The 15,847-nt window shown below is 36.2% G+C and overlaps 1 protein-coding gene across 1 annotated transcript in view; it reads left to right on the forward strand.

The window, feature by feature from the left end:
• MALRD1 (MAM and LDL receptor class A domain containing 1) overlaps positions 1-15,847 on the forward strand; it is a 687,535-nt gene that overhangs the window by 8,383 nt on the left and 663,305 nt on the right. The window contains exon 2 of the mRNA XM_008002435.3: positions 15,617-15,757. Within this exon, the coding sequence (XP_008000626.3) occupies positions 15,617-15,757 (141 nt within the window). The remainder of the gene's footprint in view (positions 1-15,616; positions 15,758-15,847) is intronic.

The following is a 15,847-nucleotide window of genomic DNA, read 5'->3' on the forward strand; positions in this document are numbered from 1 at the left end:
AACTTTGCCACCTGATAAAGTGTCTTCCAAGTTTATCTAGAAAAATGAGGGATAAATAGCTAGTAAGAGGGAGAAGAAAAAGAGAAAGAATTTTCATTGATAGGTATGATAGTGTATCATGTAAACTACACTAACGTTATGAAAGTTTATAATTAGAAAAGAATGTGATTGTTAAATATATTAAACATACGCGTAATATATTTAACAAATAAACTTGGCCTTCCAAATTAGTTGGGAAAACAAAATAGCTAATAATAATTTCAGCAGATTTGTATACAGTACTTACTGTATGCCAAGCACTGTTAAATAATCTCCATCCAGTGTCTCATTTAATTTTTACCAAACACAAACATAGTAGGAATAGTAGTTTTATTATTGTTCCTATTTTACAGCTTGAGGAAATGAGGCTTAGACTAGCTAAAATAAAATGCCAGAGGACACAGAGCTGTTCCATGGATCTCCTGGAATTCACAAACAATTCTATCGGATCCTGAAACTGTCAATACTAACCACCATACCATGCTGTTTTTATTACATAAAACAAATGAATACAAGGCAATTTCATGAAATACATTTCTTATCTACTCCACACAACAAAAATTTCTAAAGATAAAATGTTAAATATTAACAATGAAGCCATAGTCTTTATTGCCCCTAATAATCAGAAAAGTCAAGGAAAGTTTCTCTTTTTCTTCGACATGTAATAGATTTTCAAAATATGTTTGTTGAATATTGATGTTGAATAAGTATTGGGATGGGAAAGACATTTGTAAGTGTTACATGAAAGAAAAAACGTTAAAAGTCAATAAATTAGAATATATAAATTAAAAGTTTCATTATAGCAAAACATTGCAAGTAAAATGAAAGAGGAAAAATGTCTGCAATATAGCACACCAATAATTCTTTTCCAGGTCTATAAATCAAAGATGCATTTTCCTTTGTAAAAATGTAGGTAAAATTCTTGAAAACAACTCACACACACACAAAGAGAAATGACCACGTATGATGAAGTTATCAACTTCACTATTAATTGTAAATCACAATTGAAAACAAAAAGCTGCCAATATTTTAAAAATAAAATAAATATGAAAAATAAAAAAGTATGTTCATTGTTGGGAAGGGCATAAGAAGATGGATACTACTGCAGGCAAGAGAATTATAAACCCTACCTTCCTTTGTTTAGTATTTTTATAATATGAAAGAGGATTTTAAAAGTGTTCATGCCCTCTAACTGGTAATTTTGCTTTAGAAATTTATTCTAAGAAACAAAATGAGTTCATGCAAAAAGTCTCCTCACAATACCATTTAATATGGTAGAAATGGGAAGTCATTTAATTTTATATTAGGTTCATGTTTAAATAAATTGTGATGCATCGATAATATGGACATCTGTGCAGCCATCTGTCATAATTTTTGATGCTATTTAAAAATGAGAAAATGCTCATGATATATTGTTACGAGAAAAACCATGATTACCCATCAATATATGTATTGTACTTAAAAATATAGTATGGCACTGCACATAAAATATGAGATGGAATTATCTCTGTGTGTTGGGCTTATACATCACTTTTCTTTTTTGTATATCTGTATGGTTTCAACTTTTGTAAAATAGCATCTATTATTTTTTGGGATTTTTTTTTTTTTTTTTTTTTTTAAAGACGGATTCTTGCTCTGTTGCCCAGGCTGGAGTGCCGTGACACGATCTTGGCTCCCTGCAACCTCTGCCTCCCAGTTCAAGTGATTCTCCTGTCTCCCGAGTAGCTGGGACTACAGGTGCATGCCACTACACCCAGCTATTTTTTTTTTTTGTATTTTTCTTAGTAGAGATGGGGTTTCACTGTGTTTGCCAGGCTGATCTTGAACTCCTGCTCAAGTGATTTGCCCACTGTGGCCTCCCAAAGTACTGGGATTACAGGCGTGAGCCACCGTGCTGGCCTCTGCATCTACTGTTTTTTATAATGAGGATAAAATTATATTTTAAAACGATCTAATAAACAGCCTTCCCATTAGCAATTGTGCTTATTCTAGTAATGAGAGCAAGCTAATATTAGGCATATATACCATGTAACAGGATTCCTTTTCTTTCTTTCTGATTTCTATGTTTTTTCTCAAACTAATGAAAAAGGTTTTATTTATTTTTTGTTGTTGCAGATGTTATTTTTTAATCAGAATAAGGAAATTGAGAATTTGCTAGTAAAATAATATGTCAAAGTTATATTAGCAAAGGCAGTCAATATCAGCAAGAAAAGTGTTTATGTAGCAGGGTTAAATCCATGCATTGTCCAGTCCTATTCATGTTCAGAGCCTGGGACTTTTCCTTCCCCATCACAACTGCCCATCTGGATATCAATCTTTTTCTTTTGTTTTGGAGCACAGTGTCTGGGCTCTCTTTTGTGTGTTTGTGTGTGTGTGTGTGTGTGTGTGTGTGCGCATGTGTGTATTCACCAGTATCCACCAATGTTTCCGGTTTTGAGCCTTCTGCCCCATGCAGTTGTTTTATGTACATCACCTTACAGCAGTAAGAGGAGCTCATTGTAGTTCCTCTGTGCTGGTGTTTCTTTGAAGGCAATAACTTGTCTGCAAGTTTGAGCTCAGTTTCCCTGCTGCTCCCTGATGCCAGCCTAGAAGTTGCTTAACCATCACACAAGGTGAACACAGTTCCTTTTTGATGTAATTTCTGGAAATCAGGTTCTTTCTTCTCTCCCCAGTCCCTTCCCCCAGTCTACCCTCTGCAAAGTCATGCCCATCTTTCCTTCTCTCTTCTCGGACCCCTTACCCTTGCCTGGCCTCCCCGGGATGGGGACTTCTCACTCTTCTATTATGGTTTTCCAATTCTAATTCTATGGAGTTAAGCCTATGCCCTCTGTCATTCAGACGTTTTAGCTATTCAAGGACCAATTATTAGTCAAAATTGGACAGTCTATTTTTCCTTGTATTTCATTTATAATGGTTCTAACTTTTCTAGAGGCAATGACAAGAGAGAGGTCACAGAGTAGAAGGTGAAGAAAAAAGAAAAACACCATTTTTAAGATTTCAAGGTTTGTCAGCAAAGTTATATACCTTGAAGATTCTAGAGTGTCAAAGCAGCCTTGTGTCATGTGCAGCAGCACTATTCGCAACAGTGAAGACATGGAATCAGCCTAAATGCCCATCAGTGATAGACTGGATTAGGAAAATGTGGTGTATATATACACCATGGAATACTATGCAGCCATAAAAAGGAATGTGATGATGTCCTTTGTAGGGACATGGATGGAACTGGAGCTGCCCTCAGCAAACTAACACAGTAACGGAAAACCAAATACCGCATGTTCTTACTTATAGGTGGGACCTGAACAATGAGATCACATGGACACAGGGAGTGGAACCACACACACTGGGGCCTGTCAGAGGCTGGGGGGGTCATCAGGAGGGAGAGCATCAGGAAGAATAGCTAATGGATGCTGGGCTTAATACCTAGGTGATAGGATGATCTGTACAGCAAACTACCACGGGACACATTTACCTGTGTAACAAACTCACACATCCTGCACATGTACCCTGAACTTAAAATAAAGTTGAAAATCAAAAAAAAAAAAAAAAAAAGGAAAAGAAATATTGCATTATAGTACAATTGGATATGTAAACAATAGAATTAAGAAAACAGAAATAAATCCTTACATTTATGGTCAAACACCACCACCACCACCACCACACTGAACTCCTTGTTGAAACTTTTGCTGATGTAGATTCTGAAAATTTTCCAGTGAACAAGGTATAGCAAATGAAATTTGCAAGTACTTACTTGTAACTAATATGTCAATGGTATGAATCTTTATTGGGAATTTTATCATTTATTTTAGTTAAACATACCTACTAAAGCTTTTTTATTTTTTCTATGCTATCTTTTCTCCTTCCTTCAATGCTATTTTATTATTACTTATTCAATGCTTTTTATTTCTATGCTATCTTTTCTCCTTCCTTCAATGCTATTTTTCTTCCAAGAGAGTTGATTTTAATCTTGCTCCCATGGATGGACTTCAGATAGACCTTGAACTGGGTATGTCTTTTTTTTTTTTTCTTTTGGGATGTATGTCTATTAGATTCCTTCTGTTATTTTAAAAACAGTATTCATAAAATGCTTTTTATGTCAAATAACACCATTAGGAACTTTTCACTCTTGTCAATTGTTTTATGACTTAGATGCTGGTATATACAGTGGTGTAACATAAATCATTTTCTTTAATATATTTTGGTGTCTATAATTGCTTCCTAGTTGTAGACTGTTTTGTGTCATAACAGGCAATGGAAATATAAAAGAAAAGATGAACCATAAGTAATGTGGATTGTTCTTTCATCTCTGGGTATGATGTTCAAAACTGGCAGTGCTTCCCAAAGCCTGTGAACACATGAAAGCATGGAACTGAGGAAGTGTTCTCAGCATATTCTGAAAATTGGCTACATAGTGACTCTTTCTTCTAGGGAGAAAGTAAAACTTTACTGGAATTTTATTTTGACCCATCTTATAGAGTTTCTTATCACAATTCCAATAAAAGATGCCTTATAACAATTAGGGAAAATTTGGTGGGATCATGTACCTTAGTGAGATTTTAATAAAAAAAAAAAAAAGAAGTATTTCTGAATGAAATGATACCATTCTTCCAGAGCTGCAAACAGTTTCTCTGGTATTTTAAGGAGCTCATGAAAATGCAAAATAGTAACCCCATTCGATCAGGAAATTTACCTAGTTCTCCCACTTCTAGAAGACTGATTGGCACTTAGAGTCAATAAATATTTAATAGACTGGGTGATAGTACTGGTTTACTGACTGAGTGAATGGAGGAATATTCAGTTGCACTATTTTCTTTCACCATGGAATTGGATAAAAGTATTCAGTCTTGCAATGTAGTCTGCTCGTATTTTGTGGCTCAAGTGTGTAAATTGATATCACACAAGAAGAATATTCAGTTTGTGAGCTCCCTTTGAAGATTTCAGACACCTGGCAACATCAAATGGTGAATCGTTTCTTCCAAAACAAATGTCTTCTGAGCCCATATCTGTGCATAGATAGAACTCCTGCCATGCTTGTCATCCCATGTACATTTTTCTGCTTGTAAGCAAAAATGTTTGTAAATAAATATCATTTCTTCATGTACATATTGACACTTTAAGCTTGGCTAGGAATTCTAAGAGAAGCCTGGCATTCTGTTGTGAAAGCTATCAAATTTATGACGGGAAAGACCTTGAATCACAGTTTTTAAATAAGTTTCCATCAGAGAAATATGAATAGAATATAATATTCTCTACTACCCAGAAATAATTGTGACTTTCCACTGGGTAGGTCTTGAAATGCTTGATTGAATTTGGAAAAGAAATTTTACTTATTTTGAGAGAAATTTAAAACCTATTTGGGGAAAAAATGACAGGAGTTCATTTGTTCATGAATTAGCTTAATGAAAAATTTGTCCATGCAAAAGATTAAACTTTCTGTTTAGGGCCCTGTATTTATCTTTGCAGAAAGTACTGAAAAGCCATTACATCTTCTGGCCAAATAGCTACTCTGGAATAGAGAATTATTTGTAAACAGCTATATGACACTTCTAATACTTGAGTGAATACTACTGTAAGCTGGAGTGAATGCTATACCTTGTTAATATTTCTGCAAATATCATCAGACACCTGCAAACACTGAAGACCTCCTTTGAAGGTTGTGAATCATCAGGCAATAATAAAGTTGAAACATGGTCTGGTAATCCTTTTTTCACTGATATAGATACCATTGATGACACAATCCTTGCCAAAGATGTTCTCAAGACTTAAGGATAAAGACAACTATATATGACAAGAATCCTGCTGAAGGAATATTGGATAATTCTGGTGTGAACTTTAACAGTACTCACTTAATTCACTATAGTATACCTTTGTGACTTAGGGTTTTTCTTGTTTATGTGTCAATGAAAATATTAAAATTAATTCAATGTAAATGATAACAAATATATCCTTGATAAAAACTAGTTAATACTTTTAAATCACCAAGCCAAATAGTAGGTCTTTCATTGACATTTACTCTTGAGAATTATGACATTTTACTTTCATTTAATTGGAATATTTTGGATTCATTTCATTCTTTTCAGGAACTGGCCGCTAATTTCTACATTAATTGAGAGTAAGGGAAATTATTCTTTATGAAAATTTTTTGTATGTTATCTAAATGAAGGAAATGGTTTTCCAGAACAATACGATGAATTGTACGTACAATTTTGTGACAATGTAATACATAGTGTGTTAGTCCATTTTCTATTGCTATTCTAGAATCTTTCAGACTAGGTAATTTATTAAAAAACAAAAGGTTGATCTGGCACATGACTCTGCAGGCTGTAGAAGCATGACACCAGCATCTGCTTGACTTCTGGTAAGGAAGACTTATATTCATGGCAGAAGGCAATGGGGGAGCAGATGTGCCACATTGTGAGACAGGCAGCAAGGGAGAGGAGGAGGTGCAAAGCTCCTTTAAACAACCAGATCGCTTGTTAACTAACAGTGAGAACTCACTCATTACCGTGGGGAGGGCACCAAGCCATTCATAGGGGATCCACCTCCATGACCCAAACACCTCCTGCCAGGCTCCACCTCTAAAACTGGGGATCACATTTCAACATGAGATTTGGAGGGGTCACACATCCAAATTATATCACATAGCTTTCCTCAAAAAGGGATAAAACACACTCATAAACTTGGAAAAGAAGGAGACCACCTCAACATAATAAAAGCCATATATGAGAAACCCACAGCTAACATCACACTTGATGGTGAACGACTGAAAGCTTTTCCTTTAAGATCAGGAACAAGACAGGAATGGCCATTTTTATCACTTCTATTCAACATAGTTTTGAAAGTTTTAGACAGTGTAATTAGGCAAGAAAAATTTAAAGGCATTCAAATTGGAAACGAAGAAGTAAAAGTATGTCTATTCATAGACAACATGATCTTAAATGTAGATTCTATTTTAAAAAAAAAAAGAGCTAGTTAAAAATCTCAGCAAAGTTGCAGGATACAAAACAAACACACAAAACTCAGTTGCATTTTAGTACAGTAACGAACAGTCTGAAATGAATAAACCAATTTCATTTACAGTAGCATCAAGAAGAATAAAATACTGAGGAATAAACTAAAGAGACAAAAATCTTTTATATTGAAAACTATGTCATTGTTGAAAGACATTTACAAAGATATAAATGGAAAAGATGTTCTGTGTCCATAGATTGGAGGATTTAATATTATTAAGATTTCAGTATTACCCAAAGCAATCTACAGATTCAGTGCAATCTCAGTCAAAATTTCAATAATTTTTCTTTTGTAAAAGTAGTAAAATTTTTTTTTTTTTTTTTTTTTTTTTTTTTTTTTTTTTTTTTTTTTTTTTTTGAGACAGAGGAGTCTCGCTCTGTTGCCTGGGCTGGAGTGCAGTAGCTGGGACTACAGGCGCCTGCCACCTCGCCTGGCTAGTTTTTTGTATTTTTAATAGAGACGGAGGTTTCACTGTGTTAAGCAGGATGGTCTCGATCTCCTGACCTCGTGATCCGCCCATCTCGGCCTCCCAAAGTGCTGGGATTACAGGCTTGAGCCACCGCGCCCGGCCAAAAGTAGTAAAATTTATCCTAAAATTCATGTGGAATCTCAAGGGACCTCAAAAACAAAAACAAAAACCTGGGAAAAGAAGAAAGAGGTCTAACACTTCCTGATTTCAAACCTTACTAAAAAGCTACAGTATCTGAGTGTGGTATTGACATAAAGACAGACATCTAGACCATGGAATAGAGTAGAGAGCCCAGAAATAAACCTTCAAATATATGGTGAAGTGAGTTTTGAGAAGGGACCCAAGACCAATGGGGAAAGGACAGTCTTTTCAACAAAGGTGGTGGGAAAATTGGGTAGCCACAAGGAAAATAATTGGAGTTGGACCCTTACCTTATACCATATACAACAAAGTACCTCAAAATGGATTGAAGACCTAAATATAAGAGCTAAAACTGTAAAACTTAGTAACATAGGAGACAAGCTTCATAATATTAGATGTGGTAAAGATATATTCAATATGGCACCAACAGCACAGGCAACAAAAGAAAACAGATACACTGACTTCATCGAAATTAAAAACTTCTATTCATCAAAAGACAGTATCAAGAGAGTGAAAAGGCAATCCACGGAGTAGTAGAAAATATTTGCAAATCATACATCTGATAACAGATTAATATCAGAATGTAAAAAGAACTACAACTCAACAACGACAAAAAACAAATAACCTAATTAAAAAATGAATAAAGACCTTAAATAGACATTTCTCAAAAAAGATATATAAATGTCCAATAAGCACATGAAAAGATAGTCAACATTGTTCATCATTAGGTAAATACAAATAAAAACCACAATGAGATACCACTTCACACCCATTGTGATGGCTATTATAACCATCCAAAAACTCTCCTAGAAAATAATGTATATATGAAGATTTGCAGAAATTGGAACACTTGTGCTTTTCTGTTGGGAATGTAAAACGTTTTAGCCACTTTGGAAAACAGATGACAATTCCTCAAAACATTAGAAATAGAATTTCCATATGATATAGCAATTTCAATTCTTGATATATACCCCAAAGAAACCAAAGCAGGGAATTGAATAGGTATTTGTACACCCATGTTCACAGTAGCGTTATTTACAATAGCCCAAAGCTGAAAACCACACAAGTGTCCATTGATAGATGAATGGATAAACAACATTTTATGTGCTACAACATGGATTAACCTTGAAGACATTATGCTAAGTGAAACAAGCAACACACAAAAACATCCACTGTATGATTCCTCTTATATGAGTTACCTACAATACTCTAATTCATAGAGACAGAAGGTAGAATTGTGGTTGCCAGGGGTTGAGTAGGGAGAAATGGAAAGGTGGTGTTTAATGGGTACGAAGTTTCAGTTTTGCAAGATGGAATGACTTCTGGGGATAGATGATGGTGATGGTTGCTTAACAATGTGAATATACTGAATACCACAGAACTCAACACTTAAAAATTGTTAAAATGGGCCAGGCATCGTGGCTCATGCCTGTAATTCCAACACTTTGGGAGGCCAAGACTGGTGGATTGCTTGAACCCAGGAGTTTGAGATCAGCCTGAGCAACATGGCAAAACTCCATCTCTACAAAATGCAAAAAATTAGCTGGGTGTGGTGGTGTGCATCTGTAGTTCCAGCTACTTAGGAGGCTGAGATGGGAGGATCACTTGAGCCTGGGGAGATCAAGGCTGCAATGAGCCAAGATCGCACCATCACACTCCAGCCTAGGTGACAGAGCAAGACCTTGTCTAAAAAAGAAACAAAAAAAGGTTAAAATGGTAAATTTTATGTAATGTATATTTTACCATAATAATAAAAAAAAGTAGCACTCTGATGGGAAGACTGCAACTGTGCCTCATAGAACCTGTAGGAGGAGGAGAAATGTACATTATTAATATTGACCCAGGGAAGATTTTGAAATAAGTGTGGTTTCTATCTCATCTCTTCCCTTGCTAGATTTTTCATAATTTTGCTAGATTTTTCATAATTCTTACATTGTGTTCTGTCTTGTAAGAACATTACGTTGTGATGCTTTACCCAGACCATACTTTCCAGAGTTAATCCTGAGTTCTGGATTATCTGAGTTTCTTCACCATTACTACAATGGAAACTTTATCCTATTCATTCCCATTTCTTCAAAAGCATGCACCAAGCTGACTGTCGCTTTGGCATATTATTTAATATTTTTCTTTCCATTATCATGTTAAAGATCAAAACTAGGAGGATTTCTTTAGTGGTTCTTTAATGAGAGAATCTGACAGTGTGGAACCCAACTCAGGAGATAATTGTGGCTTCCAAGCAACCTTCCAATCCTCCCTCTTTGACTGCAGTACATCTGACCTTTGGGATTATAAAATTGCAAAAAAAGTGATACATTGCACAAGTTCAAAAAGTCCAGAAACTTGGATTCTACTGATACGTTCCTGTATAGCACTCCTAATTGTTCATTATATGGTCCAACTGTGGCGTTATTACTTCACACTATTTAGTGATGGCTGTCATCTACATGGTGACAGATTTTATTACAGCAGATAGTTTCAGACTTGAATGCGATTGTGTGGCATATGAAGTTAAAAGGTAAACCAACTACAATTCAAGGAAAATTATTCAAATTGTTTAAAATGTGCAATTCTCCACTGGGGAAAATGAGTATTTAGAAAATTTTCCTGATGTATTTTTGAGTCATCTGGCAGTTATTAGATGTTCAGGATTGCTTTTTTTGGTAAAAATTAATGGAAAACCTGTGCTCGTTGGATTCATTTTATAACAAAAAGAACCCCTGTTGAGACATTTCGATGAAAAAATGTTTTCTTTAGCCATTTTTTTTCTGGTTCTTACACTCAAAAATTATCATTGTCTTGTGTGTTTTTTTTTTAAAATTTATTTATTATTATTATACTTTAAGTTGTAGGGTACATGTGCACAACGTGCAGGTTTGTTACATATGTATACTTGTGCCATGTTGCTGTGCTGCACCCATCAACTCGTCATTTACATCAGGTATAACTCCCAATGCAATCCCTCCCCCCTCCCCCCTCCCCATGATAGGCCCCGGTGTGTGATGTTCCCCTTCCCGAGTCCAAGTGATCTCATTGTTCAGTTCCCACCTATGAGTGAGAACATGCGGTGTTTGGTTTTCTGTTCTTGTGATAGTTTGCTAAGAATGATGGTTTCCAGCTGCATCCATGTCCCTACAAAGGACACAAACTCATCCTTTTTTATGGCTGCATAGTATTCCATGGTGTATATGTGCCACATTTTCTTAATCCAATCTGTCACTGATGGACATTTGGGTTGATTCCAAGTCTTTGCTATTGTGAATAGTGCTGCAATAAACATACATGTGCATGTGTCTTTATAGCAGCATAATTTATAATCCTTTGGGTATATACCCAGTAATGGGATGGCTGGGTCATATGGTACATCTAGTTCTAGATCCTTGAGGAATCGCCATACTGTTTTCCATAATGGTTGAACTAGTTTACAATGCCACCAACAGTGTAAAAGTGTTCCTATTTCTCCACATCCTCTCCAGCACCTGTTGTTTCCTGACTTTTGAATGATCGCCATTCTAACTGGTGTGAGATGGTATCTCATTGTGGTTTTGATTTGCATTTCTCTGATGGCCAGTGATGATGAGCATTTTTTCATGTGTCTGTTGGCTGTATGAATGTCTTCTTTTGAGAACTGTCTGTTCATATCCTTTGCCCACTTTTTGATGGGGTTGTTTGTTTTTTTTTCTTGTAAATTTGTTTGAGTTCTTTGTAGGTTCTGGATATTAGCCCTTTGTCAGATGAGTAGATTGCAAAAATTTTCTCCCATTCTGTAGGTTGCCTGTTCACTCTGACGGTAGTTTCTTTTGCTGTGCAGAAGCTCTTTAGTTTAACGAGATCCCATTTGTCAATTTTGGCTTTTGCTGCCGTTGCTTTTGGTGTTTTAGACATGAAGTCTTTGCCCACGCCTATGTCCTGAATGGTAGTCTTGTGTGTTAAAAAAACAAAGAACATTGCAAACAGACATCAACTAAGTAATTGTATTGCAGGGAGATTTCTTGGTATTTAAAAAATGTTTGACCACCTGTGTGAGAATGTGTGTACCTTTCATACACATAATTGTTGAAATATGGTGATAAAATAATTTAGAATATTTTATAATCAGATCATTGTAAAAATTGTTGAGAACTAAAAGAAACTTGAAAATAGATACATACTTATGTCAATACATGCATGGCTAATTGAATCTCACATACACACAAACACATATACAAGTTACTATATAATTTAGTTCCTTTTTTTGTTCAGTCAGATTCCTTGGATAATTAGGAGTCTATGAGGTAATAATTTATATATTCCAGCTATCTTAAATATGTCAAAGGCCGTTTAGAAATTGTGTATTCAATCATAGTATGATTCATAGACTAATACAATTTCTTTGCTTTTGAATAGAATGACATCAACTCTATCTGTAAATACTAGTTTCCTTAGGCTGACTAGGAGCTCTGATCGAGCTTTAATTCTAGTTCAGTAATAAAAATGGGACAGTGGATTAATAATTATGTCTCAGAAGAGAGCTTTAAGAGCTATGGTTCTGGAGTACAAAAACTTGTGTTCCGTTCTTGACATTAGCACCCACTAGCTGGTCTATCTTGAGCAAGTTACTTAATGTCTGTAAGACATCATCTGAGTTTTCTTGTCTTTAAAATGGAAGAACAGGCTTGCTTCATGAGGCTTTCTTCTTGCTTCATAAGAAATAAGTTACTTCAAGTGGAATCCCAGCACAGAATAATTACCTCAATAAATTGTAACAATGAGGATTCTTCTTATTATTATACAATACAGCTGGTGGGCAAAATTTTTAAAAATAATGGATCTAGGAGTAAAATTAATGAAATAGGCCACGGCGATGAAGCAGGCTTCATGGCATGTGATTGACTGAATCCACAGATGCTGAACCCACAGACATACAAGCCTCATTACCAATGGCTTGTTTTGTTGACTTTACTCCTAGGTCCCTTATTTTGAAATATTGTGCCAACCAGTGGTATTCTGTAATAGTAAGATTCCTCATTGCTGCACTTTATTGAGGTAATTGTTTTGTGATAGGATGAAATGAAAATTAGGTTCTTTTGACTGGGTTGCCAAGCAGTGTTTAAGTCTCTTAACCAGCATGTTTGCTCCAGCTACAGCTAGTGCAACTAGTCAGGAAGTGAAGGAACTTGTCAGAGTGATGCAGATATGCAGGTGAGCACTGAAATTAGGGCTTAGCCTGGGAGGGTTCTTGGATTCACTCAGGAAAGAATTCACTTAAAGAAGTTTCAGAGTCATAGGGCAATGTTTTGGATATATAGTTAATTGTTCAACAATTATTAAAATCATGCTCAAGGCCTGCTTCTGTGCAGATGCAGAGTTCAAGTTCAAAACAATTCAAAGCCACATTCTGCAACAGTTTTGTTCAAGTAATTAAAAAAAAAAAAGACTTGAAATCTCGAAGCCAAGTGGCTCTGGTGATGAAACAGGAATTATAAAATCTCCACTGTTTTTTAAAGTTTGTTCTTTCTACTTTCTCCAAGCTCACTGTAGTAATCTTATAACTTTACACAGCTGTTTTGTTAGGCAACTCTGAATCAAGCTGAAAAGAGGATTAGAGAAGTTAGGAGAATATCCTTTGCTCCTTTTTACTACTGTGGAATATGTTATTCTACACTAAAGGTTAAAAGAAGGGGAAAGGAAAACAAATCATTATATAACATATATTGACTACAACAAGAGTATTAAACATGAACTGTGGAAATTAAAAAAAAAATTCAGGCCGGACATGGTGACTCATGCCTGTAATCCCAGCACTTTGGGAGGCCAAGATGGGTGGAACACTTGAAGTCAGGAGTTGGAGACCAGGTTGGCCACCATGGTGAAACCTCATCTCTATTAAAAGTACAAAAACAAAACAAAAGAAAATTAGCTGGGCATTGCAGCACATACCTGTAATCCCAGCTACTCTGGAGGCTGAGGTAGGAGAATCACTTGAACCCAGGAGGTGGAGGTTGCAGCGAGCTGAGATTGCACCACTGCAGTCTAGCCTGGGTGACAGAATGAGACTTCATTTCAAAAAAAAAAAAAAAAAAAAAAAAAAATTCACAGATGAGCTGGTGGTGGTAAACATCGTCTTTTATTGAATTGTAGTTGCTCCATGTGGAGTAGGGCTAACTCATAGGTAGTGCACCTAGAGCCATGCTTGTGGGGTGTTGGCAACTGTAGTTATACCCATTGTTACTTACATGCAAATCAAGGAGCAGGTTTATGCAAATTGAGGGGCAGGCTACTTAGAAATTTCTAGAGGCCAGGCGTGGTGGCTCAAGCCTGTAATCCCAGCACTTTGGTAGGCCGAGGTGGGTGGATCACGAGGTCAGGTGATCGAGACCATCCTGGCTAACACGGTGAAACCCCATCTCTACTAAACATACAAAAAATTATCCGGGCGTGGTGGTGGGTGCCTGTAGTCCCAGCTACTTGGGAGGCTGAGGCAGGAGAATGGCGTGAACCCGGGAGGCAGAGCTTGCGGTGAGCCGAGATCGTGCCACTGCACTCCAGCCTGGGCGACAGAGCGAGACTCTGCCTCAAAAAAAAAAAGAAATCTCTAGAAAGGAAGTGGTAACTTTTGGGTAATTACCATGGCATTTGCAAACTGTCATGGCACTGGTGGGAGTGTCTTATGCTAGTGAGCAATGAGAACAACTAGGGATTGTTTCTGTAGCCATCTGCTGGTTTCTGCCAGCTTCTTCACTTTATCCTGACTGGACCAGATCCTATTTTGGTCAGCAGGGTTGAGACCATAAAACAAGTCCTGCTGTTCTCCTACCTCAAAAGGACCATCTTTACAGTTGCTGAGGACCACAACCTGGGGAGGGGCCATTTGTGGTTGAGATCATCTATTTTTAGAATGTGACATTCATAGACATTGGATAATAGAATAAAGCCCTACATGGGTAGGTATTGGGAACAACCACATTCTTGAATTTTTCTGTTTCTCCCTAGCCTCTTAGATCACCCAGAGAAAGAGTCAGAAATGTCTTTGTTGTGATTTAAAACACTAAACTTTCCTCAAACACTGAGATTCAATGATGAGGTCCTGTACTTAATTTAAGGAGTATGTCTCGGCCACTGATGGTTGAGTTTTCATCAGTGGGGTCTCTGTGATTTGATCTGCCAAAACCTGAAATTCTGATATGCCTGCATGGCATGAAGACGGAAGTTGAGTTTTAAGATGTAACCTTAATAATAATTCCTTATGTGTTGTGGTACCTAAGAGTTATAAAGTACAATGGTCTCTTGCTATCCATGGATAGCAAGTCTGTGATATAAAATGATGTAGTATTTACATATAACCTATGCATATCTTCCTGTATACTTTAAGTCATCTCTAGACAATTTATAATACCTCAGACAATGTAAATATTAACACTATGTACATAGTTGGTATACTGTATTCTTTAGGAAATAACAAGAAAAAATCTGTATGTGTTCAGTACAGATGCATTTTTTTCCTGAATATTTTTGATCTGCCATTGATTGAATCCACAGATGAGGAATTCATAGACACGGAGGGCCAACTGTATTTTTATATGTATTGTATTATAGATCTTCATAGCAATTGCTTGAGAGACACAGGACAGGATGTTACTGTTCTGATTTTGCAAGTAAGGAAAGGTTTGCTATGTTTGAATAGTTAAGCTAAGACACTCAGTTAATAAGAATCAAAATCAAGGTTAGGTCCTCAGTCTTCTGACCCTGTGTCGTGTGGCATTCTTTCTATTTGAACACACTGTTTTTTGTTGTGGCAACTTACTAGAATATTGGATGCATGAAAAACTTTGCATGAATAAAGTAGACTTAGATTTGTAAGGAATAATGCTTATGTTAACTTACATTTGTCATTTGTTGCTAAACTTTATTTTTCTGCTATTGTCTTATTTTTTAAAAAGCCAAACATAGTTGTGAAAACCAATTTCTCTTCTCTCTCATTAGGCTCGAATTATGAAAGATGTGATTTTGAGGATGGTCTCTGTAACATGACTGAAGATCAGAGTCTGCAACCTAGTTGGACAAAGAGAAATGGGATGACCAGTCTATCACCTCCGTTTTATGATCACAGTGGTGATGTGTCTGGTAAATGCTTTAAATTTATTTTCTCACCTCTCTCCCTTCCTCCTTTTTTTCCTTCCCTCCCTTCCTTCTTCATTCTTTTCCACCTCTGTT

The sequence above is a fragment of the Chlorocebus sabaeus genome, chromosome 9 (genome assembly GCF_047675955.1).
Source record: "Chlorocebus sabaeus isolate Y175 chromosome 9, mChlSab1.0.hap1, whole genome shotgun sequence".
Classification (NCBI taxonomy): Eukaryota; Metazoa; Chordata; class Mammalia; order Primates; family Cercopithecidae; genus Chlorocebus; species Chlorocebus sabaeus.